Genomic DNA, 27156 nt, shown 5'->3' with positions numbered 1-27156 from the left:
TATTAGACATATTTAAAGGTGTCATGACTACATCTTTTATAATGTTCTTTGAGGTCCACTTATAAGCAAGATCATAATAAAACATTATAATTTATTCAAATCAATCCATGTTTTGATACTCGCTATAGCGCTCCATTTTGATAGGTGTGTCAAATCTGAAATGTGGAAGTAAACGCCCACTACTTTGATTGGCTAACAATAAAAAATCATCCTCATGGCCATTACAATGAACCTATGCACCTTTAAACAAAACATACTCTAGTCTGCGACAGCATGGCTATAATAATTTTTATTCTTTATGTATTGTAAGGTAGATATTAAATTATAGTATTTAAATTAAGATGGCAGAGAAAGGTGTTTATCTAATTTAAACATTTGGCAACTGTGAAACATTTATGCGTATTGCATATCATTTATAACATGGTAAAAACATTGTTACTCACAACTCGTTTGTGCTTGGGGGGCACCTACTGGCAAACAGGGGTACTGCAATACTCTGAGATTGTCGAAAAAATGCGGCTTAATGGTTTTTAAATATGGTTAAATGAGTTGAAACTATTAGCCTCAGTCTATTAAAGTATTATAGGAAAACACCACCGTTTTTCAACATTTTATTATGTTCTAACCGCAACTTAGATCTTTATTCAATGCGTGCACTTTTAATCTTTGTACAGCGCCTTGTGAATGTGTTAGCATTTAGCATAGCCCCATTCATTTCTAAGGATCCAAACAAAAGTTTTATGTGCCACCATACTTACTCGTGTAACTACTCAAGTAACAACCTTTACGTACTTAGTCACGTAAATTTGTGAGTCTTTTGCGTGACACTGACACGGTTTTCCGCCTTTTTGCATGAACGTCGCACATTTCTGTTTACTTGTCACTGTCACGTATTTGTTCCTCAACTGTTTTGTCCTATTTTCAAACCATTGACGCTTCGGTTTAGGGTTATAGATTTGGTATTTGCGTTAGTCAGTGTCACGCAAAAGACTCACAAATTTACGTGACTAAGTGAGTCATTCTATGAAACGGGTGCCATTTGGGTCCGCAACATTTGACGAGATGCATAAGGCACAAAAATGTCCCAAAATGTTCTTACAAAGCTTAAAGTTATTCATTCAAGGGTTCTTGTTAATATGATATATGATAAAAACACTATTCTTAAAGAATAACATACTATTTTTAATAATTTTGCATTAGTACATAGCCATTTTCACATGTCCGTGTTGACCAAAATGACATTTGCATCCAAAATATCACCAAATAAGTTATGTATTTTTTAAAAAATTATATTGTTTTCATGATTATATTTGTGTCCCTTTTCACATAAGATACATTTTATTTAAAATAAACCTTATTTTTTGTAAATATTTGATGATTTGTGTGCGTCCCTCAATTTGACTTACCACCCCGTCACACTAACTTGTTTTATCTATAAATAATGTACTGTTGCTTTAAATGAGATCACAAAGCAGAAGTGACATCATTGGAGCCTTGTTGCCACCAAGAACAAAAACAGTCAAGCACTGACATTCCTCTACATTCTTTATTTGTTGATTTTTCGTGTTAGACAGGCTCCGTCAAGCTCAAAGCAACCACCCCGTCACGCAAGATAGAGAGGGAAAACTAATTTCGATATATTTTTTTACATTATTAATGCAAATATAATTATATTTCAGATAGAATGCATGTATGCTAGGTGAGGAACTTGACCACATGGGAGATCTGCGGCCATTTTGGGATGATATTTACCATCCCGTCACATACCACCCCGTCACAAGTTTTATTGTGACGTGGTGTTAAGGGATGTGACGGGGTGGTTCTGATATAGACTAATAAATTGTTTCTGTTAACTTAACATGGTTTGTTTATTCATTCACTCACTATGTCACTCAATCACTATGTCACTCACTCACTTTGTCACTCACTCACTTTGTCACTCACTCACTATGTCACTCACTCACTATGTCACTCAATCACTTTGTCACTCACTCACTTTGTCACTCACTCACTGTGTCACTCACTCACTGTGTCACTCACTCACTGTGTCACTCACTCACTGTGTCACTCACTCACTGTGTCACTCACTCACTCACTCACTCACTCACTCACTCACTCACTCACTGTGCCACTCACTCACTCACTCACTCACTCACTCACTCACTGTGTCACTCACTCACTGTGTCACTCACTCACTCACTCACTCACTCACTCACTCACTCACTCACTCACTCACTCACTCACTCACTCACTCACTCACTCACTCACTCACTCACTCACTCACTGTGCCACTCACTCACTCACTCATTCACTGTGTCACTCACTCACTCACTCACTGTGTCACTCACTCACTGTAATGATGCTCTTATTTTAGTTTTTCACAGCATGACCAAAGTTTCCAATGTTAATGTTTCCCCTCCCCCAGTTTTATAAAGATTAAAACAAGCATACCATATGTAGATACACACTTTGTCCATACCACCTTGTCACAGTGAACCTATCTGTGACATTAGTTACCACCCCGTCACGGGGTCATTTTGTTAAAAACTTATGTAATAGAAAATACATTTTAAATAAATTAATGTTGAATGATGTTCTTGTTGTGTGGACTAATCAAATAAATGTAAGTTTATTTGTATTTTTTAAGTGTATTCGTATGTTTTTGTGCAAACAATGAGGCCATTAAAATGTCGAATTCATATTTCAAGATTAAAAAACGAATAATAATTATTTAAATTAAATTATAGACTTTCTATTGATGGTTTCCAAGAAAGGGACATTTTATTATTAGGAAAACATTAGATTTTATAAATATATTTCTTGTTTTACTACACAGATGGCACACATATTGTCCGTGACGGGGTGGTAAAAGAGAGACTTCTGTGCCAGAATAAAACTGATAATATTATTAACAATTTTGTACCTGAGCTGGGAAAATATGTTTTTTGGGAGGATTAACAATATATTTAAAGTTGTAAGTAAAAAAAATAAAGTTTGTTCTTAATGAAAATTTGGAAAATTGCAAAGTGGAAATGGCACCCGTTTCGTAGAATGACTCAAGTACGTAATTTCGTGATACTGGGTTGCATTACATGCCCAAATTAATGGGTGGGGCTGAAGAAGAAATTATGTAGTAGATGTGGATATTCTTCTTCACATCATACTGAGACAAAGTCTGTTTTTGGAATAAAAAAGAAGTTTTGAGTTCTGAAACTTTCGATTCTACAGTTCCTCACCCAAAATTCTAGTTTCCACCAAATTTCTCCTTCTTCATTGCTGTATTTTCAGCTGCTTGCATATGCGGTGTTTGTGTGCCAATTTTAAAATGCAGTGTAAGCTCTTTTGCTTGCAGTCATTGTTTCAGCTGTAAATCTTTGATGAGCACAAATCTAATTAGCCGATTAGCAGACAGGCAGCACAGATCCGCGCTGACGTTTGGCCTAATGAATCTGCAGCACCGCATTGTTTTCCACAGGTCCCTTGGTACTTTGAAATAAACCTGGTGTCGTTAAATGAGATTTCAGCACCTCGGAAAGCACTCCGACTAAATTTAGCTCTTGTTGCGTCATTCCTATAGGCTACAGGCAACTTTACCCTTGGGAACAGAAAACCATGATGCACAACAGAGAAAACAGAGCTTGTATAATTGAGAAATCATGATCTCCTGAATTACTACACAAGCTGTTTTCTGTGTTGCACACATCATGGCTTAACTATTGTGTTTACAGAACATTACTTGGTCTATTGAAATGATGTTGTAATGGCACCTTTCAATATTATTTCCATTTAAGATGATTTATTTACCTATTTTGTAAGAAAATCCCTGGTTGGAGCCCCGGCTGGGTCAGGTTGTCTTTTTGTGTGGAAGATAGTCCTGCTGTCGCCCTCTGCTGGTGATGGTGCAGTGCACATGCTCAGAAATAATACTGATGGTTTAAACCTGAGCAGTGCTTTAAAAATCTCATCATTCATTTTTTATACATGGTGCGCCATTGCTTTTCATCAGCTGTATATGTTTGCACGGTACCTCCAGAAACATCTGCTCTTACAGTACTGTGCAAAATACTTAGGCCACCATCACCAGCTTTGTTGTTTTAGCAAAGTTTTAATGTCCGTCCATATTTATTTTTCACTTTTTTAAGATATACACAGATATACAAGATATAAAACAAAGCAATTTTCAGAACTAAATGTCTTCTTCAGGGATCAGTCAGTATTTAGTGTGACCTCTCTTGGCACGAAAAACATCTTGAGCTTTTTTGAGGAGTCATTCGATTAGAATTAGAAATGAGGATTTAATTTTATTTAGGATAAAGAGATCCTGCAGTTTCCTGCTATTGCTCAAGTGGAAGGGGAGTTTACCCTAAATACTTAACCCTTCAGCTTATACTTTTATACTGTTTAAAGAGTAACTAAACCCCTGGTCAGAGCCTGACTCCGCCCACTGGCAATATTTGAAAAATGCAAGAAAAGTGGGAAGATCCCAACGGAGATTTAGGGGACGAACTAAGCTCGTACCAAGTGTGTGGTGAGATCGAAACAAGGGCGTGGTGAGCTTGAACCTGCTTACGTCACGAGTCATTTTTTGGACCCAACATCCAATAGGAAAATTCAACTGCAGTAGCCACCGTTCAACCTAAAGAGGGCAGCACTCAGACGTTTTTACACCATATATTGTAGTATTGAAACACTTTATATCCAAATGTCAAAAAAGTTACTAAAATCAATGAACAGCACTAATAAAGCATCATTTTTACAGATCATTAACTAAAAAAAGTTGGTTTAGGGTTTAGTTACTCTTTAAATACTACATACACATTTCCTGTATTTTCTGGTTGTATTCTAATAAAGAGACTGAGAAATAATTATAAATGATCACTATACAATTGTAAAAACAACAAATCTAATGGTGGCATGGTGGCCTAAGACATTTACACAGTATTGCACAACAAAGTGAAATGAATTAGCGCCTTGTTTATACATGATATGGTTCTTTAATACTTCACAAATACAAACATAAACCTGCTCATGTTGTTTCTTGTACATGTTCTCTCTATTTTCTAAATTATATCTGTATGTAAATAATAAATAATTATTTAAGGTTTGGATTTAATCTGCTGTTATACAGTATTCACTGTCCTGCAGAGAACAGATATTTATTAGTTCCTGTTGGTAGATACAATCTATTTTTATCTGTTCATTACTTTCTATTTTTAGACCACTGCATTACTTAAATATGATGGCTCTAAGTGGCATTTAAGAAAAAACTATGGATTCTTAACCTTTTAGTAGTCCACTTAAAACACTTGCATTCAGACTCTCTAAATTTCATTAATGGCCCACTTTAAAAATGCTCTAAAGATAAGAGTCCATCAGTGGAAATGTAGTAGGTCAAGTACAGTATCATATTTGACAACATGACTGAATGAATAATAACACTGTTTAATGTTCAGTAGGAGGATTATCTACAATATTTGTACAAGTAGCAGAGTTTTGGCTTGTTGGACAGAAATGATTTTATCTACAGAATGGATGTGGATGACATCTTCTCATTCTCTTGCTATTGTAAGTCATTGAATAAAGTATCTGTGGATGGCTGCCAGTTCTGTTACATACTGTCAACGCTGTTCAGCCAGCAGGAAATCATGATTTTCAGCTATTTTTACAGAAAATATTATATTGTTGTGGCCTGTAATATTTTGTGATCCAAGGCAAATTAATTTTGGACTCCAAATGTACCTGCAATAATATAATCATCCATATATTTACGACACTGAAGTTTTACATCTTAATTAGAAATGACATAAAAAATGACAGCAATGGCTGCTCTAAGCTATTTTTTTATTTGCAGATTTTGTCACATGTATCTCCTTTGCAGAAAGATAGCACAAGGAAAAATAATGTTTTACAATTTCTAAAAAAGCTTGTCGTGTTGCTGTTAAGTTTGCAGAGATGTTTCTACATTGTCAATTGAAAGTACTTTGTCATCAGTACTAGTGAAACAAACTAGTTTTGTATTTTCAGCAGATTCTCTTATTTGGTCTCTGTGATTGGCTGCTTTGCTCACATCTCTATTGTCCTCCAGTCAGCTCTTGTGCCCTGACAAAAAACACCGGCCAATAGTTCATGAAAATCTGCCTGCAGTGGCATAATTAAGCTTTACACTATTCAATCCGATAACATTTTCTGGAAAAACAGGTAGGTTTTTTTTACATATTATATGTTGGTTTTACTATTGGTGACAGGAATTTTTTGTGGTTTCAGTGCTATGTATGTTTTTTATTTGTTAAATTCTCTTGTCGAGATCATTTATTTGCATTCATACAAGAAAAATGTATTCTGAAGTGTTTTAAACATAACATAAAGAAGTGATTGTTTGAAATATTAAGTATTTAGAAGTCCCAAACCTATACACTGTAAGAAGTAAAAAGTTAGATCTACACTGTATTATCTAAAAAATGTCAACTTTTTCAACTTATAAATCTAAGTTTTGAAGTAGTTTTTTAAGTTGATTCAACTTTTCACTTTTTACAGTGTAATAAATGTGAAACAATTAAGCTACAACCATATACATTATTGTATGTACAAGGAAATCCTTCTGACGGATTTTACCATCTCAAAGGTAACTACATGATTCACATAATTATACTGCTTTGTTTTTTCCTGCACTCTTAAAATACGTCACAGTGATGCCACAAATGAATTATTTTTGGTTCTGAAAAGTTCACAGTTTTCTTTTTACATTTTTATGGTCTGTAAAAATAGTTTCCACTTCTGTGCAATACAAGGTTTTGTGGGTGTACTTTAATAGATTCTTTATTGCAGTGATTCTTAAACTAGGGGCCGCGAGATTGTGCCAGGGATTACACGATCTCATGAAAAGTCGTGTTATAGTCACGCAAAATTTGATTAATTTATTTGTGTCCATGGCAAGAAGTTCAGCTTTTTTCATGCCTTGAGCACAAATGTCTTTTTTGTGTCATTCGCACAAAATTCTATAGTTATTCGTGTACATGGCACGACTTTCTTGTTCATGTTATTTTATGCATCGTTATTTCTTTTTTAAATCACTGACGCTTGGGGTTGGGGTTAGATTTGGGGTTTGGTTTAAGATGTACTTTTATGTATTGGTTTCTACATGTTTTTACTTCTGCTTTTAAAACTATTCTCGCCTGGAATTGGGGTTAGAGTTGGGGTTTGGGTTAGGATGTCTAAAAATGTTATAGAAAGTGATTTTAACCCCAACCCCAAGCGATAATGGTAAGAAAATAGGAAAAAACAATGAGAAAACAATACATAAAATGACACGAAAAAGAAAGTTGTGCAACAGACATGAAAAACTATTTATAGAAATATATGCGAGTGACATGAAAAAGACATGAAAAAGACGAAAAAAAAACTGAGTTCGTGCCATAGACACAAATACATTTAAAAAAAACTTTCCATGAGATCAATCTGGCCAGGGGGAACCAGTTTTGACATTTTATAAAGTACATTAACATAAATTCTGTGTAATTACACCTCAGAATTGTTTTTTGAAAAAAGTTTTGTTTTGTTTAATTCAATTGTCATACATTTTCTTTGGGGGAGCATGAAGGGATGCATAGCAGTGGCGGCCGGTGACTTCTTTTTTTGAGGGCGCTTGATGCAAAGTTTGTCACAACATGTATGTAGCCCGTCGTGTGTGGTTTGTAATTTCAAAACATGTGTTCTGCGCGTTGAGTGAACCTATGTGCATCATGTGTTTGCCTGCTGCAAACGCATTCAGGGTAAGGATAAATGGACTGCATTTATATCACTTTTAACAGACCTATGGCCATCCAAAGCGCTTTACAAGTTGCCTCACATGCACCCATTCACTCACTCATTCATACACTGACAGCGGTGTCAGCTATGCAAGGCGCCATTTAGCTCGCCGGGAGCAGCTGGGGTTAGGTGTCTTGCTCAAGGACACCTTGACACTTGGTCAAGTGGAACTGGGAATTGAACCACCAACCTTCCAATTTGTAGACAACCTACATGAACCACTGAGCCACTGCCACCACGTAAAAGAGATGCTCCCGTTTGCCAAATACTCGCATAATCTCATGTGTAATCAGAGTTTAGTGCTAAGGGAGTGGGTATTTTGTGACCGCGAGCGTTTCTTTTATCATAAATGGTTTTGACATGACACTCCAAACACATATTTTGAATTCACGCCCCACGGAAGAGCAATCACGAGCCGCCACTGCTATACACAAAGGGGTGCTGCACACCAAAAAAGTTTGAGAACCACTGCTTTATGGAACAATACAGCCTGACAAAGCCCATTTTAGGAAGAGTGTGGTGGTAAAAATGATAAAACCTTAGTAAATGTAAAAAACAAAGTATGGTTCAAATTATAATTGATTCTATTGATCCATAGTGTGTCTGAAAATGTACAGCTTTATGGGTGGTGGATTGTTTTGTGCCGGGGTGGGGAACATACTCCTGGTGATCTCCACTGCGACTGATTACTGGATGCAGTACCGCCAGGCCAGTAGTTACATGAATCAAGGTCTGTGGCGCTACTGTGTACCTGGAAAATGCATGACACACACAGACAGCATCGGTAAGCACCACAAACTTACATGGTTTTACACAAATAACATTAGATACAGTATCACAATGGTTATGTTTTGTGAACAGCATATTGGGACGCTACCCGGGCATTCATGATTTTGGCTATCTTAGCGTGTTTCTTCGGCCTCATCATTGGTATAATGGCTTTCATGAATTACTCTTTTGATGGGTTTGACAAAACCTTCACTGCAGGAATTCTCTACTTCATTTCATGTAAGAACTCTTTCCGTAAGATAAATTAATAGTCTGATTAAGATTGAATTGAGAATTGAAATAAAAACATTTACTTATTTGTATAGGCTGCTTCGTGCTGTTGGCCATGGCTGTCTACACTGGGATGACGGTGAACTACTATGGAAAACGTTATGGGAATTGGAGGTTTTCTTGGTCGTACATAATGGGATGGGTGTCAGTGGTGCTCACCTTCTTTTCTGGTATAGTATAAAGCAAAAATATTCAATTCAAAAGGGGCAAATATATTAACAATACATAGAACATGATGATGTTACATTATGTTCAGTGTCTCAGTAATAAGGACTGAATAAGGATTGCTCTGTAACTATTTTTGTCTTTCTGTGCAGGGATTTTCTATATGTGTGCTTACCGGATGCATGAACCCAGAGGTCCCATGCCACGCTGATGCATCTTAACCCTGCTATCTTGATCCATTCAGTTTGAAGCATCATGTCACCCCTGGTCCTCTTATTTTAGATCTGCCATTTATTGTTTTCATGCAGTGATACTTTTATGACATAATTTCCTACACAAAGAAGCGTACACAAATATAAGATGATTAAATATATTTACTTCTAATACTTGATTCTGATTGGCCAGTCGCGACATTTGCATCTTTGTTATTCCCAGATAACAACTGCTCAAAATAAATAACACACGTACAGTTTAATATTACACAAAAATTAGATATACATGTATTTTAGTAACATATATGACATTAAATTTATAAATGATTAAATCAAATAGTGTGTTCGTGACAATTTTTCTTAAAGGGGTCATATCATGAAAATCTGACTTTTTCATGATTAAGTGCTATAATTGGGTCCCCAGTGCTTCTATCAACCTAGAAAATGTGAAAAACATCAACCCAGTAACTTAGTTTTGGTAAACCATTCTTTACAAGCAGTGAAAAAATAGGTTATTGAAATTTAGCTCCCCTTGTGATGTCAGAAAGGGATAATAATACCGCCCCTTAATCTGCACTATTCAACCACAGCATTGCCATTTAGTGCAGAGATCAACTCATTTGCATTTAAAATGACACACAAAGACGGCATATTTTTGCTTACACCTACAAAGTGTGAATTTTAACATGCTATAATAAATTATCTGTGGATTATTTTGAGCTAGAACTTCACATATTTGGGGGCACCAAATATTTATTTGACATTTTAAAAAAGTCTTGTAAAATGTCCCCTTTAAACCGAAAATAAACAGGTTTTCCTCCCGGAAGGTCTGCATTTGTTAAAAATGTGCACATAAAATAGTTAAAATCAAAATCACCTTACCTTTGAGGTAAATAGCATTGTAATAAACGGTATAATGCACAGTCAGCCGGTTGTTATCGCGAAATAAGCCCCTTCAGTGTGATACAAGACACTTCACAGGTCCTGATCCCACTGCTGAGGGCTTACACTATAAAAACAAAGGGTGCTTAATAGCACCAAAAGTGGTTCACTGGCTCGTAATCATATGGGAACCATTTTAAGTGCTACAGTATATAGCACCTATGTAGAACCCTATGGTGTTATATAGAACCATATTTGGTGCTATAGTGGTGCTATATCACCCCCATATGGTTCTTCTTAGGTGCTATATAGCATTAAAAAAAAATTGAGTGTATTTCTGCAACAACAACGGGCTGCCTATACATTAACCTTCACTTAAATATTTAGTTTTAACTACAAAATGTAGATAATTACTTTTAGTATTTAAATACCTTTATATGTATTTTTATACAATATATACATAAACAGTGGACATACGCTGCAAGAGATTTAATTTAAACATATTTAAAAAGAGCACACACAGCATTTACACGGTGAACACAGGCTCATTTATTGTCAAGGTTAGACACAGAATGATACATAAGCAGCCTTTTGAATATAAATCTTTAACATAAACGTATTAACATTTTGCTATTAAGTGCTCGTGAACTCACAATTCAAGGTTTGAGATTTCAGAAACATGCCAGGGATAAACAATGCAATGCATTAAAGTGCTCCAAAGACAACACAATACAATATGGTGCTCCACACAACGAGAAACTTTCTCATAATGATTTAATCAACTTCCTCAATGGTTGGTCCAGAGGATCCTCCTCCACCAGGGGCAGCTCCTGCTCCCGGGAAGCCTCCGGGCATTCCTTCTGGCATTCCACCGGCACTCTGGTACAGCTTGGTGATGATAGGATTGCACACCTTCTCTAACTCCTTCTGCTGATGCTCAAACTCCTCCTTTTCAGCAGTCTGAATAGAAATGGCAGGTTACAAGTGAGGTCTAATAAAACACACAGGTCATAAAAGCTAAGCACAACAGGCCACACCTGGTTTTTGTCCAGCCAGCTTACGACCTCATTGCACTTGTCGAGGATCTTCTGCTTGTCCTCGTCACTGATCTTGCCTTTGAGCTTCTCATCCTCAACCGTAGACTTCATATTGAAGGCGTAGGATTCAAGGCCATTTTTAGCAGAAACCTTTTCTCTTTGGACATCATCCTCAGCCTTGTACTTCTCAGCTTCCTGGACCATGCGCTCAATGTCCTCCTTGCTTAGACGACCTGAAAGTATTTGGGACACTGATTAGGATTAGGGTTCCTTATTTTTGTTCTGTTTGACACTCAAGAGGTAAAAGTTTGTTACCTTTATCGTTTGTAATAGTGATCTTGTTTTCCTTGCCGGTACTCTTGTCCACAGCGGACACGTTCATGATGCCATTGGCATCGATGTCAAAGGTGACTTCTATCTGTGGGACGCCACGAGGAGCTGGAGGGATGCCGGTCAGCTCAAACTTTCCAAGCAAGTTGTTGTCCTTAGTCATGGCTCTCTCGCCCTCGTACACCTAGAACACCATAAAACATGAAACTTGCTGATAGATGCGACTAATGGGTGCAAGTTAACACATCATGTCCTTACCTGAATGAGGACACCAGGCTGGTTGTCCGAGTAAGTGGTGAAGGTCTGCGTTTGTTTGGTGGGGATGGTAGTGTTACGTTTGATCAGGATGGTCATAACACCACCAGCCGTTTCAATACCAAGGGACAGAGGGGTAACATCCAGGAGCAACAGGTCTTGGACATTCTCAGATTTGTCTCCAGATAAAATGGCTGCCTGGACAGCTGTAAGGGAGGAAATATGCCTTTTATAGCACTCTACATTCAAAGGCGTTTAAATCACGAAGCATCAGAATGATCCTCATTCTGATTACCTGCTCCGTAAGCAACAGCCTCGTCCGGATTGATGCTCTTATTCAGTTCCTTCCCATTGAAGAAATCCTGTAGGAGCTTTTGGATCTTCGGGATACGGGTGGACCCTCCAACAAGGACAATGTCATGAACCTGAGACTTGTCCAGTTTGGCATCACGGAGGGACTTCTCTACCGGATCCAGTGTACCACGAAAGAGATCGGCATTTAGCTCTTCGAAACGAGCCCTGGTGATGGAAGTGTAGAAGTCAATTCCCTCATAAAGAGAGTCGATCTCAATGCTGGCCTGAGTGCTGGAGGACAGGGTGCGTTTCGCCCTTTCACAGGCTGTGCGAAGACGGCGAACGGCCCTCTTATTGTCGCTGATTTCCTTCTTGTATTTGCGCTTGAACTCCGAGATGAAATGGTTGACCATGCGACTGTCAAAGTCTTCACCACCAAGGTGAGTGTCTCCGGCTGTAGACTTGACCTCAAAGATGCCATCCTCAATAGTAAGGATGGATACATCAAAAGTGCCACCTCCAAGATCAAAGATCAAGACATTTCTCTCAGAACCAACCTGGAAGAAATATAAATCAATTCAACTTAAGTTACTGCTCCATTTGAACCGTAACTCATTTAATACTGTTTTACAGTATTAAACTCTCACTTTCTTATCCAGGCCGTAAGCAATGGCAGCAGCAGTGGGTTCATTTATAATTCGCAGAACGTTAAGGCCAGAGATGGTCCCAGCATCCTTTGTGGCCTGGCGTTGAGAGTCATTGAAGTAAGCAGGTACGGTAATAACGGCATTTGTGACAGTCTGTGAACAACAGTTTTGAAGGTTTAATAAAACGTTGCATTGTGTCCCCCTTAAATTCAACTTTAACTGTGTGTTGTTTAAACAAGCAACATTCATACCGCAGGCCTTATTCATGCTCTAATAATAAACTGTCATGTTGACAGGTTGATTGTGTCAACAGATTTAGATCTGAGTAACAGCAACATGTGGTATAGCTTCTAAATGCCATTTAAGCAATAATAGATGACTGTATTTGTATACAATTCCTTAAAAAGTATTAAGCACTCACTTTGCCAAGATATGCCTCTGCAATTTCCTTCATTTTTGTAAGGACCATTGAAGAAACCTCCTCTGGGTAAAAGGCTTTGGTCTCCCCTTTGTATTCAACTTGAACTTTGGGACGGGAATTGTCATTGATAACCGTGAATGGCCAGTGCTTCATGTCGCCCTGCACAACAGTGTCATCAAACCTCCGGCCAATCAGTCGTTTTGCATCTACAAAACATAAGGCAAACTCAGCAACTACATTGATACTCACATTGAACTTGAACTTAAACGGGATTACTTACCAAAAACTGTATTGGTGGGGTTCATTGCTACTTGATTTTTGGCAGCATCTCCAATCAGCCTCTCCGTGTCTGTAAATGCTACATAACTGGGTGTGGTCCTGTTACCCTGATCATTGGCAATGATTTCAACTTTGCCGTGCTGAAAGACCCCCACACAGGAGTAGGTAGTCCCCAGGTCAATGCCAACTGCTGGTCCCTTTGACATGGTTTTAGCTGAATGCAAACGAACATTAAGGTAGTTAAGTTAGTAATATTCATAAGAGTATAACATCCCTAGTTATAGTTCAATTATTTCTATATATTATAAATTAGGTCATTTATACGCCATCACAGATATTAAATTGTCTTGTGTGACTAGTTGTCATATGCCATGTGATTTGCAAGAACCCATTGAGATTCAAAGTTATCACTGCACCATATCAAAAGTAGATCCTTTATATGTATGTTTACATTAGCACATGACGGATCAATCAATGTATAAACTTAAAAAATTAATGTTTTTCTCATTAAGTATCTTTATTGTTTCAAAAGATGTTTTATAACCAATTAGAGTCACTTTAATGACTTTAATCATTGATGGATGTACTTTTTGGAGCTCAAGAAACGGTTAACCACTATTTAGTGACAATACAAAGCTAGGAAGAAAAAAATTACAAAGCTAGGAAGAGTCAGCTTTTATTTTATTTAACTTTATTTATTTTATTTAACTCGTTTTGTGTTCATCTGAAAAAATAAAGAAGTAATGAGGGTGAGAAAATTATGATAGATATTCGTTTTCCCGTTAACTGTTACTTTATTAAACATTAAGGGGCGGTTTCCTGGACCAGGATTAGCTTAATCCAGGACTAGACCTTAGTTTAATTAGGAAATATAACTAGTTTTAACAAGCATGCCTTACTAAAAACATTACCTGTGTGCATTTTGAGGTAAAACAAAGGGCACTGATGTATGTTAAGATATGTCAGTGCAAGTTATTTTCAGTTTGGAGAGCTCTTAAAAGTGTTTAAGTCTAGGACTAGTCTAATCCCTGTCTGGGAAACCGCCCATAAGAGTCTACGCACACCCAATAGCTCAACCATTAAATGGACCACCTTTTTGTGTAGATAAATAACAAAAATTAAAACAGTTTAGGAAAAAAGCTAAATCAATTTGTGTTTTAAATGTGATTAATATTAAAATAGGCCTGCTAATCTGCTGGGTCAAGTTAATGTTGCTTCAGACAAATTATGTAAGATGCGCATTTCCGTAAGCATTTCCAACTAAAATTGGGAGTGTCTTGGACCCATCTACAGTAGGCCATTCAGAACATTCCTTAAACCCGCATCGTGCACGAGCTCTCACTTATCTAATATTTTGTCAACGTTTCATTAAATATTAACATTCAGTGCACGTTAACGATTGCTTAGGACAGCCTGCACGAGTTGCACGACGCTTTATCATTATGTCAGTTAATTCAAAAAAAATTTCGCACGTAGCTTAATAACAGACAACATGATAACCAAAATAAATCAAGAGACGTTATGTTAACTTAAGAACATTTTAATAATTCTCACCAGCTCCTCGAGTACTTGTGTCAGTCAGCTGTTATGTTGCAGCTTGTCTCTTCTCTCCGGTATGTGCGCACTTACTGCAGCCACTAGCTCTCCCTCACAAACGATGTGGTGCCGTTACGCTCTTTCCTCAGAACAGTCCAGAACATGGTCCAGAACCTAAAATAAGCGGATCAGCCAATCACGTTGCAAAGACGCTGAGGCGTTCATAAAGGGAGAGCGCCAGCCTATAAAACAACAGAATACGCGTGTTTAATTTAATGCATCGCTGCGCATATTGAGGGGTCTCAAACGTCAAAATAGCGCGAGAACGTTTCCAAATCTGTCACTCTCGCGATATTTTGTTGTCATGTGCAGATTGGTCTGCGCAGTGTCGCATGAATGTTCACGAAGAATGAATGTCTTGGTCCAGAGAGTTCAGGAACATTCCTTTTCCTTTTAATTCCAAAAGTTCGGTTGGTCACATGATTAAATGTTAAATGCTAAGCAATTTGAAAGATAAACTCTGTATTTTTACTGAGGATATGCATCCTTTATACAACTTTGGTAAAAATGTATCTGCTATAAACTTAAATGCCAAGTGATTATAAACCAATACACTTATACCCATTATATCTATAAGTGCTTCGAACGGTGGGGCTTATCTCAAATGGCAGTGAGTATAGAGATGAAGTGCATGAGCATGTAGTGTGCAGATCATAACCTGTCTCTTACTATAAACAGGACAAAAAAGCTTGTTATAGACTGTGCTGGCGACACCAAGAGGCCCTTCAGCCTCTGGTAATAAGAGGGGAGGAGACTGAGAGAGTACAAAGTATTAAGTTCCTTGGTATCCATGTCAGTGAAAATCTTTAATGCTCTGGTTAAAAAGGCCCAACAGAGACTTTATTTACTCTAAAAATGGTCCACCTCTCTGCTGGACTAAAGAAGTCTGTCTAACGTTGCATGGTAGAAAGTATTTTAACATACTGCATCTCAGCTTGGTATGGGAACTGTTCAGCTGCTGAAAGAACTGCACTGCAGAGGGTCATTACAACCTCTCATTGCCCCCTCTTGAAGACATCTTTAGGCTTCGGTGCCAAAATAAATCTGGTGCAATTATTAAGGACAGGTCACATCCCTTCCATGATCTGTTTGCCTTACTGCCATCTGCATGACGCTATAGAGCTCTAAAGACCCACACACATCTAGATTCAGGAATAGTTTTTATCCATCTGCCATCCGAGAACTGATTTCCCTCCCCTTCATTTCAATTCATTTATAGTCATTTTAATAATTTTAGAATGATTTGACACATTTTTAATTGGTCTTAAGATTTTATGTTTATATATTTTTTGTCTGTGGTTTTATGTGATGTTGATGTTAGACACTAAATGTTGCATGTCTCATGCAAGACAATAAAGGCATTCAATTCAAGTACTATACACAGGGCTTTTACACAAAAGCTTATTGTGTTAGCAAAGGTTTGGTGTTCGATGATAACACTTTACAATAAGGTTGTATTTGTTCACATAGTACATGTATTAGCTAACATGAACACACAATAAGCACACTGTAAAAAAAAAATTCTGCCTTTTGTTGAATCAACTCAGATTTACAAGTCATTTTAACTTATTTATCTTGTCTGTAGATGAGTTGTTATAACTTAGAAAATATAGTTTAGAGAAGTCAACCTGTAGCAACTTATCTCTTGTCAAGATAAATGTATAAGTTAAAATGACTTGTACATCTGAGTTGATTCAAGAAAAAATTTAAGGCAACACTTTTTTTTACAGCGCAATACCGCTTTCTGGCATTTATTAATGTTTGGTTTTGCCAATTATTCATGTTAGTTTAAAGTGCATTAACTATTGTTAAGAATTACAACTTTTGATTTAAAAAATGTATTAGTAAATGCTGAAATTAAAGGGGACATTTCACAAGACTTTTAAAGATGTCAAATAAATCTTTGCTGACTCCAGAGTGTGTATGTGAAGTTTTAGCTCAAAATACCATATACATAATTTATTATAGCATGTTTAAATTGCCAGGACTTTGGGTGTGTCCCTTTAAATGCAAATGAGTTGATCTCTGCACTAAATATCTTTGCCATGGTTGGATAGTGCAGATTAAGGGGTGGTGTTATCCCCTTCTGACATCACAAGGGTAGCCAAATGTCAATGACCTATTTTTTCACATGCTTGCAGAGAATGGTTTATCAAAACTAAGCTACTGGGTTGGGATCTTTTCACATTTTCTAGGTTGATAGAAGCACTGGGGACCCAATTATAGCACTTAAACATGAAAAAAGTCAGGTTTTCATAATATGTCCCCTTTAACATTAACTAAGATAAATAAATTAAACAGAAGTATTGTTCATTGTTAGATCATGTTAGCCAATGCATTAACTAATGTTAACAAATACAACCTTACTGTAAAGTGTTACCGGTTCGATTAACCGCGAGCTTACACTTACTAATAATAAGCATTAAATGCACATAGATGCTTTGTTTTTATTTCTTATGAGTTTGTTGTAGCTGTCTCGCATCACACGGATTTGTCTTGACCCAAATGTGAAAGTGACATAATGACCAATTTATGGTAACTCATACTTGGAATGTGAACTTGCATTTACCCATCCAGTAAGTGAACACATACACATGGTGCAGTGGACAGCAATCATTGCAGCGCCCCAGGATGGGGGACAGGTGTTTGCTCAAGGGCACCTCAGTAGCAACCTGCCGACCATGAGACTTAAATCAGCAACTCTTGGGTTACGAGCCTTGGTAATCATTAGGCCACAACTGCCCATGTGGTGTTTGGTGCATATGGAGGAACTACAGTAGGTGGCTGACAGATACTTATGTGGAAATATGTATAGGCAGTGTCCTGTGCATAGTTGTGCAAATGATTATGGGATTTATCTTTATTCTTCACACCATTCCAACATCTATGGCTATATTCGTGTCTAGAACTGGTTAATCCATACACACAGGTTGGGGAGGGACAATTTGGTATCTTCAATTCACCGAACTTGCATGTTTTTGGCCTGTGGGAGGAAACCGGAGTACCCAGTGTAAACACAGGGAGAATGTTCAAATTGCATACAGAAAGGACCTAGCCGATGCTCGAACTGGGGACCTTCTTGCTGTGAGGCAACAGTGCTACCCACTGAGCCACCGTGCCGCCCGGATTATGAAATTTATGGTGAAGCAGGCACAAGTACATCATTGAAAAGTTTCTTCCTTGATAATTATGTTCTTAGGTCATTTTGCTCATCAAGAAAATATATCTTAAATATATATATATATAAATATATATATAGTTGAACTGAAAACAAGACAACAATAAAGAAAGTCATTATTTGCAGTGTACACATCCATTCTCTTGAATAGTAATAAAGGGGAGGGAGGTGTTAGGGTTTTGGAAATTTCCCTTATTTTCAAATCCCAATGTTGACAGGTATGCATATGGTACACTGAAACCAATCCATGAAAACCAAGGTGGAAACTGTAACTGGGTCAAGCCCACTGTCTCATAAAAGAGATGCAGGGATTGTATGGAGGGTGTGATGAGTTTAATTTAAAGAAAGGGCAAAGCAGAAGGATACACCCTGTTGGATACTGACAAAGCCGATCGGTTGGTAATTTCAAATCCAGTGGGATGTGACATTTTCGACAAAAAAAGGTTAATTCAGAAAACATAAAAATGTTTTTGTAAAGTATTATTGACAATACCTTTTGTACCTGACCTAGAAAAAGATAAATAGACAAACATGCTGTCTTTTCATAGAAACATGTTTCCAGCTTTTGGAAATAGTTATCAGTCAATTTTTAAGGACTTAAATAAATATTGAACCAACCAAACAGCTTACAGGTAACCGTTAAGGAGCTCTTAAGAGTCATTGTTCTGAACACAAAAGGAATCCCCTTTTCTGTATTTATATTTATGTATATTACAACAACCCTTAAAACTATTTAAAGTGTTTAAGAACCCAGGTGTTTGGTTTCATCTGGGGAATGTCCTGTCCTAATAGTGGAACTATTTGTGCACAATTTTTATGACTATGTAGGTAATGGTACTGCCAAAAAACTTCTAAAAAGAAATTCTATCTCTGAACTTGTGAAAAGTGACCAACACCTTTCTTTAATACCCTTTCTGGCAGCGACAAATTGAATGCACCCATCAAACATTATTTTAAAACAGTCCATACAGTTATGCGAACATCTTCTCACATAATACTCATCAAGATAATTGTTATTTACATTAACATTGCAGTAAACCTTATTATTTAAATTAACTCACTCTTTATGCTGTTCAGGATTAAGGTTATCTAGATCTTGAGATTTTACTTGAAAAAGCTAACATTATTTATCAAATTTTTTATAAGCTTAAGGATAAAAAAATTAGTATATTTTATAATAATATAGTTAAATATACTGTAAATATATATTGTTAACGTTTAAGATTATTTAAGCTACAATAAGTTTCCTAGAAATGTATTTTAATGAGACTCTTTTGATAAAAGATACTTCAGTGTACATGTTCTAGTTTCAGATGTTGTCTTGGGAGTTCTCTGTTTAATCACCAATAATGATGAAAACGTTGTTTTGTAAACTTAACTACCAGATCTGAAAAGCTATCAGTGCAGCGATCAGCAAAGAGTCTCGTGTTGCTCTGGTCTTTGTAATGTTGTTTCTCACACCCATCTCTTCTGTATAAATACTGAATCTGAAAAACATCTGCATTAAAGCAAGGTGAAGTTACTCGTCAGCTTGTCATCTAAGAGTTTCTGCACACATAAGGTGATGTATATTTAATTTTTTTAGAATTTTGCTACTGTATAATAATTTCCTTAAATAAATTACGGTATCATTTCTTAAATGCTTGTCTTTGGTTTGTCTCTTCTAGAGCTTTGTTTGTCTCGAGATGATAAAGTTAGCCCTGCTGATATGTTTTGCTGGTCTCTTTCTACAATGTGAAGCTCAGAATGGTTGGCTTACATGTCTTGCTAATCCTTCCTTCAGACCGGCAGGTTAGTGCAGTGTCCAAATCATTCATTATAAACAAGTTATACTTTCCTTTGATACATAATGAATGAACTTACACTGCAAAAAATAATTTTACAATCTTGTTTTCAGTAAAAAATATAAAAAAAAAATATCTGAAATTAAAATGCTTTTTCTTGATGAGCAAAACGACCCAAGAAAATAAGTCTAGCTTTTAGACCCAACATATCAAATTTAAGTGATTTTGTGCATAAAACAAGCAAAGAAAATCTACTAATGGGGTAAACAAATTTTTCTTAGAATTTAGTTGAATTTTTAGATATTTTTCCTGAAAACAAGACAAAAATACTAAGAATTTTTTTCTTGAAAATCATTTTTTGCAGTGTATATATGTAAAAAATGTTTTCTTTAATACTTTTTTCTTTCTTTCCAGTAAAAATATCTAAACATTCTAAAACAATTTACTTAAGAAGCACAATTATTTTAAAATTAAACTAAATTGAGTAAAGTTCAAGGTGATGACATTAACAAAAAATTATTTAGCAGTATACAACATAGACAACATGTTTTATTAGAGATGTCTTTTTCATATTACTATATTTTGTTCTATAAAAGCAAGACCTAATATTATTTTATTTATTAGTTTTGCTTTTGTTAAGTACATGTGTTGTATTTGAAGGATATATATATATATTTTTTTTTTCTGGAAAACAAGATCTTTAAAAGTATTTGATTCAAATTGATGTATGGGGCAGTGTATGTAACAGAATGTGTATATATTTCAGAAAATGCTGACATTTCAGTGACGTGTGGAACCGATTATATGTACCTAAAAGTTCTGCTGTGTCCAATGTACTTTGGGGGATACAATGAATCTCTAATGGCCCTCAATGGAAAGTTCAACATCCCTTCCTGCCTCGGAGTAGCAGACTGGTCAGCAAATCCTCCTGTTTTAAATTTCAACTTTTCAATCTCTCAGGAGTCACTGAATCTCTGCGGCAACAATATGAATGTAAGCATTTTAACTTACTTTTTAACCAATACATAGACTCACATAGACATAGAGAGAATTTCCAACAGTCTGTGTTTTTGTTGTCGGTCTTTGGTTAGATCACAAGTCAGATGGGTACTGGAATATTTTCAGACTTCTCCCAAGTCCAGTCTGTTAATATCTCTGGATTAATCAATTCCTGGGATCCCAGCACCAGCTCCATCACTTACAGGCAACAACTCATGTACCAGTTCTCATGCATGTATCCACTGCAGTATGTAGTGAACAACACCCAGCTCAGTGTGTGAGTATGAACCCTTAAAATCTAGTTAGTAGTTTTAACATGATGACATTGATCATAAAAATAATAAAAGCTTTTTTCCTCATGAACAGGTCAGGAGTAAGTCTTGCTATTAAGGACAACAATGGTACCTTTGTCAGTACTTTAAGCATGAATCTGTTCAGTGTAAGGATGTTCTCTTTCGTGTCTGAACACCAAATAACAGGACAATACAATTTCACTTATACCTTTCTTTCTATACCTTTTTAAGAATGTCAACTACACTAGTAAACTCCAGGTACCAGTAAGCGGACTGCAGTTGAAAACTCGAATATACGTCCAGGTCAAGGCAACAAATCTCACAAATAAGTAAGTACTGCAGCACTGAATATATTTACATCGCTGATTACTAATCTACAGGTAATTCAAATCTGTTCAATTGTGCAATTCAAGGTTCAATGTGCTACTGGACCGATGCTACGCCACAACAAGCCCGTATCCAACCAGCAGCTCCTCCTATGATCTTTTTGTTGGGTGAGTTATTTTTGCAAAGAGGGAAACCAGTTAGGAAGACACTTTAGGTCTCCTGTGTAATCGCATATATTGCAACATTTTTATTTGTCAAATATTTTCACATATTTTAGCATAAACTGTTAAATATTTCATTATAAATAAATAAACGAAAAATGAATAAAAATAATAATAAATAAATAAGTAATCTTAAATCTTTTAAGGTAAAAACCAAGGAAGGCACCTTAAGAGGGGGGATAAAAGAAGGGAGAGAAAAAAACACATACAGCAATAAAATCTATAAACCAGTGGCGGCCGTTGACTTCTTTTTTCGAGGGCGCTCGATGCGAAGTTCGTCACAACATGTCATGTGTGCGGTATGTAATTTCAAAATATGTGTTCGGCGCGTCGAGTGATCCTATGTGCATCACGTGTCTTGTCAAAATAAGTGCCGTCTCTTTTTTTATGATAAAAGAGGCGCTCGCGTTTGCCAGATACTCGCATAATCTCATGCATAATCAGAGTTTACTGTTTAGGGAGTGTCTTGCGTGTATTTTGTGAATGTGAGCGTCTCTTTTATCATAAACGGTTTGCGGTTTGCGTGTGCAGCAGGCACTTATTTTGACAAATCACGTGATGCACATGGTTCACATGACACTCCGAACACAAATTTTTAATTTTCCCCCCTCGGATGAGCAGTCCCGAGCCGCTATAAACCCTTAATGTCCATTAGTTTCACAAAAGCATCTCCATCTAGAGCAGTGGTTCTCAATTTTTTTTTGCGTGTGGCCCCCTTGTATAGGGTGCATCCTTTCGTGGCCCCCCAAAGAAAATGTATGACATAAAACTTTTTAAAACTTAAAATTCGAATTGATCAAAACATAAATTTTAACAAAATGTTGATTAGTACGGTAGCCTTATTTTTCTGAGATTTAATTACACAGAATTTATGATAAATTTGAGAACCACCGATCTATATCATCCAAAAAATCATACATTTTCCAAATAGACCAAAATACATTTTGTTTTTCAGAAAATAAGTAAAGCAAAACATGAGGTCATCCCCTTTATCCAATGAGACCCAGCAGGACTTTATTCTTTACGAAAAATTTGAGTTAAAATATCCAATATTTTAACCCAGAATCGCATATATTGTTGTCCATAGGTGTACTCGTGATCCTCAGACAAAGATCGACTGGAACGGGATAGCTCAGGAAGCTCATTTCTCCTTTGAGGCCTTCCGCTTTGTGGAACATAAGAACCTGAGTGTCTCTACTTTCTATCTGCATTGTATTACACGTCTGTGTGAGAACTCCACTTGCGCCTCCTTGATTCCGGTATCTAATAATGCATGACACACACCCAATGCCAATGCCCAAACATTTTATTAAATGTATTTTAGCACTCACGTGTTTTCGCTTGTATATAATCAGATCTTTCTTGTTTTACAGAAATGTCTAAGAAAGAGAGAAATACAACAGCCAGTTAACGCGAGTGAAGCCGCTACAATTTCCTCTGGACCAATCATGACCAGATCTGAAAACAGTATGAAAGATTTCATCATTCAAAGTACTTTTATATTTGAGCCAATATGTATCAAGGTACTGATGCTTTTTACTGCAATTTTATTCTCAGGTGGCCCTTTGACCGCTTATGGTGAGAATTCAATTACATCTTCATGAACTAAATAAAGTGATCTTTTACAAACATTTCTATGGTAAACACTTTTTTCCTGTGTATTTCTAGAGGAATCAGGTTCCTTCCGTCATGAAATGACCTTTGTTGGCGTAGTTACTGGCCTGTTCAGCTTTTATCTACTCGATTGGTTGTCTCCGTGGTAATCAAATCTACATCAGGATGCGGACATCCCCTTCCACTTGATGTTAAAGCAACATGGCTTCGCTTTCTTATGTTGTGAGAATGTAGTCAAGTATGATAAATGTATAACCAGTAAGCCAGTTACAGCTCTGTTCTTTCAATTTAACCCAGTAGGTAAGAAGCATCTCGTTCTATGAGCATAGAAAGTGAAAAAGAAACGTTTACAATGTAGTAAGATATGCACGAAAGCAACTTTTGCAACTGTTCTTTTTTAAAAAAATATGATGCTTGTAATATTGTTTTTTTTTTGGAAATATATGTAAACCTAAATAAAAGTTGTTGTTAGAAATCATCTTTGACCCTGTGATTTTTCTTTAGGCAGATTCATTTTTCCAGTATAAAAAATAAGGGGTGACCACCGTTAATAAGGATTGAACCAGGTCAAAAGGTTAACGGGTATGAAGAATTGAAAAATGTCTTTGTAAAAGTGCAACATTAAGAAAAAAGCTATACATACATAAATAATAATCAACGCATTTAATGTTTTAGTGTATGACGACTAGTGGCGTAGCGTCTGGGCATGCAGGGTATGCAAGTGCAAATGGGCCCGGGCCAATAGGGGGCCCGGCCCTGGGCCCGCCCCAGCTTTTCATAAAAAAAAAATTCAATTTAATTTTTATTTGTGGCCGCAATAAATATATTTTGTATGCATATCATGTGTAGTGATTTCTTATTTCTCCATAATGTCTAATTTCTCCGTCATTTCTTGTTTGCGTTTATTATTATTTTTGCACTCCGCGGCTGCCGTAAACTACTACGCCATCATTTTTTTACATGACGCATCAAAACGAAAAAAAAAAGAAAACAGTGTGAGAGGTTACTATAGCGGCTATCTACATGAACATTAAGGATGGACAAATATAAAAAAAAAAAAAAGTGGGGCCTTAAATAGAAAAGAAAAGGCAGAGAAGTTAGTCACGAGTCAAAAACTACCCAAAACATTTTGTTTCTCTTTTTTAAATCTACCTTTTAAAGTAAAAAAGTAAAGTAGAAAATATTTGCCTACCTTATTAAAAGTATATGTTGTTAACAGACCTGCGCACCACAGTTAACAGTGCCAACGGGCAAGGTTGGGGGGGGCTTTGGCTTAAGGGGGCCCGTACATTTTTTTTGCATATGGGCCCGGGACTAACTTGCTACGCCACTGATGAAAACAATAGAAATGTAAAACATAGAATTGTGGACTGGATAAAACCAGAGGTGTATAGTACTTAAGTATTTTTACTTTCTACATAAAAGTACATTTTCAAGTCTTCATATTTTATCAGTGTTTTTCTTTGGAAAACATACATTCCAAAGCATATTTTCATAATTTTTACTCCACTACATTTCATAATTTCAAGTTTTTGGTTTATATTTAATATTTATGTACGTTAAACATCTAGTAATTTTTGTACTTTTAAGTACACAATTTTTATGTAATTAGGTATTAAATAAATTTTAATATGCAATATAAAAGGAATACACAGTATGATGTAGTGAAAAAATTTTTGTAAAGTAAAGTCAATTTTTTCCCCAAGACAAACACTCTGATAAAGCACAGATGCTTGGAAAATGTAACTAAAATACTTAAGTAGTATACACCTCTGGATAAAACCTAGATATAGATGAAGCATTTGTAGTACTGTCAAAAAAGGTACAAAACCTGTCACTGGGACCCTTTCAATGTGCCATATAGGAACAGATATATGTTGCACTTAAAGGAGCATTTCACACGTAGATACATTCATCTTTATTGAAAGTGCGTCATATTAGTCAAAATGTAACATAAATTTCGAATTTGGTGCCTATTGACAGAGAAAAGGGGTGTTTGTAGTCTCACCCCCTCAACAAAGATATTGGACTACCTGCTTTCAATGATGCAAAATGATGATTTTTACATCATTGAAAAGAAGGAAGTGCAACACTGAAATCTGTATTGCTCCTGTCTCAGCGGCAACTGAGAAAATTATGCACGACCATTTAAAACATGACTGGGGTTCTAACTATACAAAGCTTAATGCAAATGGGTGAAGTGTCCCTTTAAGTGTTTCATTTCAACTTTCTTGACTAAGTGAGAAGTTTGTATTAATTAAAAAATTAAGTTGAATGGGCTTAAGGAATTACAACTTAATTTTTATAATTTATTTAAATAGTCAAAAACGTTAAAATAACTTACAGTGTTAAGTTCAAAGACTGTGGATTTTTCATAACTGAACAGCCTCTTTGGCATTATTTAATGAAAAGCAATTACAGAAATACTAAAAAAATACTTTAAAAGAAGCCATTTTCCTTTCCAAAACTAATAAAATATAACTTTTAAACAGCACACTTTAGATTCATAAAAAACTGCACTAAAATTACACCGAACAGATTTACAAGTGCACACCAAGGATGAACTTAAAGGTTTTAGTCTTTGCTTGGGAATTCTTTTGGTACATTGCTTTATCTGTACAGTAGCTCAATATAAAATAACACAAGTCTCTCATGGGTACACATGTTCTTTGCTCCATAAAAGAAATTGGGGAACCTAGTGTACTACTCTATTCCTCTGAGACAGTGATGAGTGACTGCCAGATCAGCTGTACTGTATCCACACATTCACACGACTCCGATCTTCTTTCTTCTTCACCAAAACTCATTCTGTGAGAATGACCCCATGTCACATTATCTGCCAGAGACTTGGTGTGAAGCATTGTAACGTATTTGTATGCATTGTCAGCGGTCTATTGTCATATAGTACAAATTCTGCACATTTTCATAGGTTAAAATGTGTTGTCTCTATTAATAACGCAGTGGTAGGCTATACAAAATATTAAAGGTATGAGAGAACCATTTACACATAGTGATGCTGTTGTACTTCAAAATAAGATGTTTATGGGCTTCACATTGTGATATACAGTACTGTGCAAAAGTCTTAAGTCACTATGCTACCATTAGATTTGTTGTTTTTGCAATTGTATAGTGATCATATATAATTATTTCTCAGTCTCTTTATTAGAATATAACCAGAAAATACAGGAAATGTGTATATAGTATTAAAAACTGTATAAGCTGAAGTGTCAAGTATTTAGGGTAAACTCCCCTTCCACTTCAGCAATAGCAGGCAGCTGCAAGATCTCTTAAACCTAAATAAAATGTAATTTTAATCGAATGACTTCAGGACTTCAGTCTCCTCAAAAAAGCTCAAGAGAGGTCAAACTAAATACTGACTGATCCCTGAAGAAGACATTTAGTTCTAAGAATTTTGTTTTGTTTTTAATTTTGTGTACATATTTCCTGTACTTTCTGTTTGTATCTTAATAATAAAGAGTGAAAAATAAATATGGATGGACATTAAAACTTTGCTAAAACAACAAAGCTGGTGATGGTGGCCTAAGACTTATGCACAGTACTGTATATTCCCAAATATAAACATGAGTGACATTAATAAGACAAACAGTAGCTGATAAACAATACTATGTCCACCAGGTGGCACAAGTGACTAAGAGTTTTAAAAGTTTCCAGCTAAAAACTTTCAAAAAATGTAAATAAGTCAATTCAATTCAATAGGCTTTATGCCCAGCTGCACTACTTCCTGAACTTCAGCCAG

The 27156-nt window shown here is 36.2% G+C and overlaps 3 protein-coding genes across 3 annotated transcripts; 2 read left to right on the top strand and 1 right to left on the bottom strand.

Annotated features, from left to right (window-relative positions):
• The first annotated feature begins 8094 nt into the window (after nucleotides 1-8094).
• Nucleotides 8095-9319, top strand: lim2.3 (lens intrinsic membrane protein 2.3). The gene is made up of 4 exons (XM_065281349.1): nucleotides 8095-8590; nucleotides 8668-8814; nucleotides 8901-9035; nucleotides 9183-9319. Exons 1-4 carry the CDS (start codon nucleotides 8416-8418, stop codon nucleotides 9239-9241), a joined length of 516 nt encoding a protein of 171 aa, XP_065137421.1. The 5' UTR covers nucleotides 8095-8415; the 3' UTR covers nucleotides 9242-9319.
• A 1330-nt stretch (nucleotides 9320-10649) lies between these two features.
• On the bottom strand, nucleotides 10650-15101 carry hspa8b (heat shock protein family A (Hsp70) member 8b). Its single transcript, XM_065281348.1, has 9 exons — nucleotides 14942-15101; nucleotides 13389-13601; nucleotides 13109-13314; nucleotides 12688-12840; nucleotides 12042-12597; nucleotides 11750-11952; nucleotides 11477-11675; nucleotides 11162-11394; nucleotides 10650-11084 (listed from the first exon to the last, which is right to left on the bottom strand). Exons 2-9 carry the CDS (start codon nucleotides 13591-13593, stop codon nucleotides 10899-10901), a joined length of 1941 nt encoding a protein of 646 aa, XP_065137420.1. The 5' UTR covers nucleotides 13594-13601; nucleotides 14942-15101; the 3' UTR covers nucleotides 10650-10898.
• Nucleotides 15102-19609: 4508 nt separating this feature from the next.
• LOC135770466 (zona pellucida-like domain-containing protein 1) lies at nucleotides 19610-23877 on the top strand. Its single transcript, XM_065280150.1, has 11 exons — nucleotides 19610-19722; nucleotides 19829-19952; nucleotides 20712-20938; nucleotides 21037-21221; nucleotides 21311-21383; nucleotides 21469-21566; nucleotides 21651-21731; nucleotides 22873-23044; nucleotides 23159-23252; nucleotides 23343-23363; nucleotides 23454-23877. The coding sequence occupies exons 2-11, from the start codon at nucleotides 19847-19849 to the stop codon at nucleotides 23546-23548; spliced, it is 1152 nt and encodes a 383-aa protein (XP_065136222.1). The 5' UTR covers nucleotides 19610-19722; nucleotides 19829-19846; the 3' UTR covers nucleotides 23549-23877.
• Nucleotides 23878-27156: the final 3279 nt, after the last annotated feature.

The sequence above is a fragment of the Paramisgurnus dabryanus genome, chromosome 8 (genome assembly GCF_030506205.2).
Source record: "Paramisgurnus dabryanus chromosome 8, PD_genome_1.1, whole genome shotgun sequence".
Lineage (NCBI taxonomy): Eukaryota > Metazoa > Chordata > Actinopteri > Cypriniformes > Cobitidae > Paramisgurnus > Paramisgurnus dabryanus.
This window is presented reverse-complemented; position numbering and strand designations above follow the sequence as displayed.

Coding starts and splice junctions, on each gene's coding strand:
- hspa8b (XM_065281348.1), bottom strand. CDS start 13,593: ATGTCAAAGGGACCAGCAGTTGGCATTGACCTGGGGACTACCTACTCC. Junction 12,841..13,108: donor CAGAGGCATATCTTGGCAAA/GTGAGTGCTTAA, acceptor TGTTGTTCACAG/ACTGTCACAAATGCCGTTAT. Junction 11,953..12,041: donor GGCTGTTGCTTACGGAGCAG/GTAATCAGAATG, acceptor CCTCCCTTACAG/CTGTCCAGGCAGCCATTTTA.
- lim2.3 (XM_065281349.1), top strand. CDS start 8,416: ATGTACAGCTTTATGGGTGGTGGATTGTTTTGTGCCGGGGTGGGGAAC. Junction 8,591..8,667: donor GACACACACAGACAGCATCG/GTAAGCACCACA, acceptor TTTTGTGAACAG/CATATTGGGACGCTACCCGG. Junction 9,036..9,182: donor GGTGCTCACCTTCTTTTCTG/GTATAGTATAAA, acceptor CTTTCTGTGCAG/GGATTTTCTATATGTGTGCT.
- LOC135770466 (XM_065280150.1), top strand. CDS start 19,847: ATGATAAAGTTAGCCCTGCTGATATGTTTTGCTGGTCTCTTTCTACAA. Junction 21,384..21,468: donor TAAGCATGAATCTGTTCAGT/GTAAGGATGTTC, acceptor TACCTTTTTAAG/AATGTCAACTACACTAGTAA. Junction 23,045..23,158: donor CTTGCGCCTCCTTGATTCCG/GTATCTAATAAT, acceptor CTTGTTTTACAG/AAATGTCTAAGAAAGAGAGA.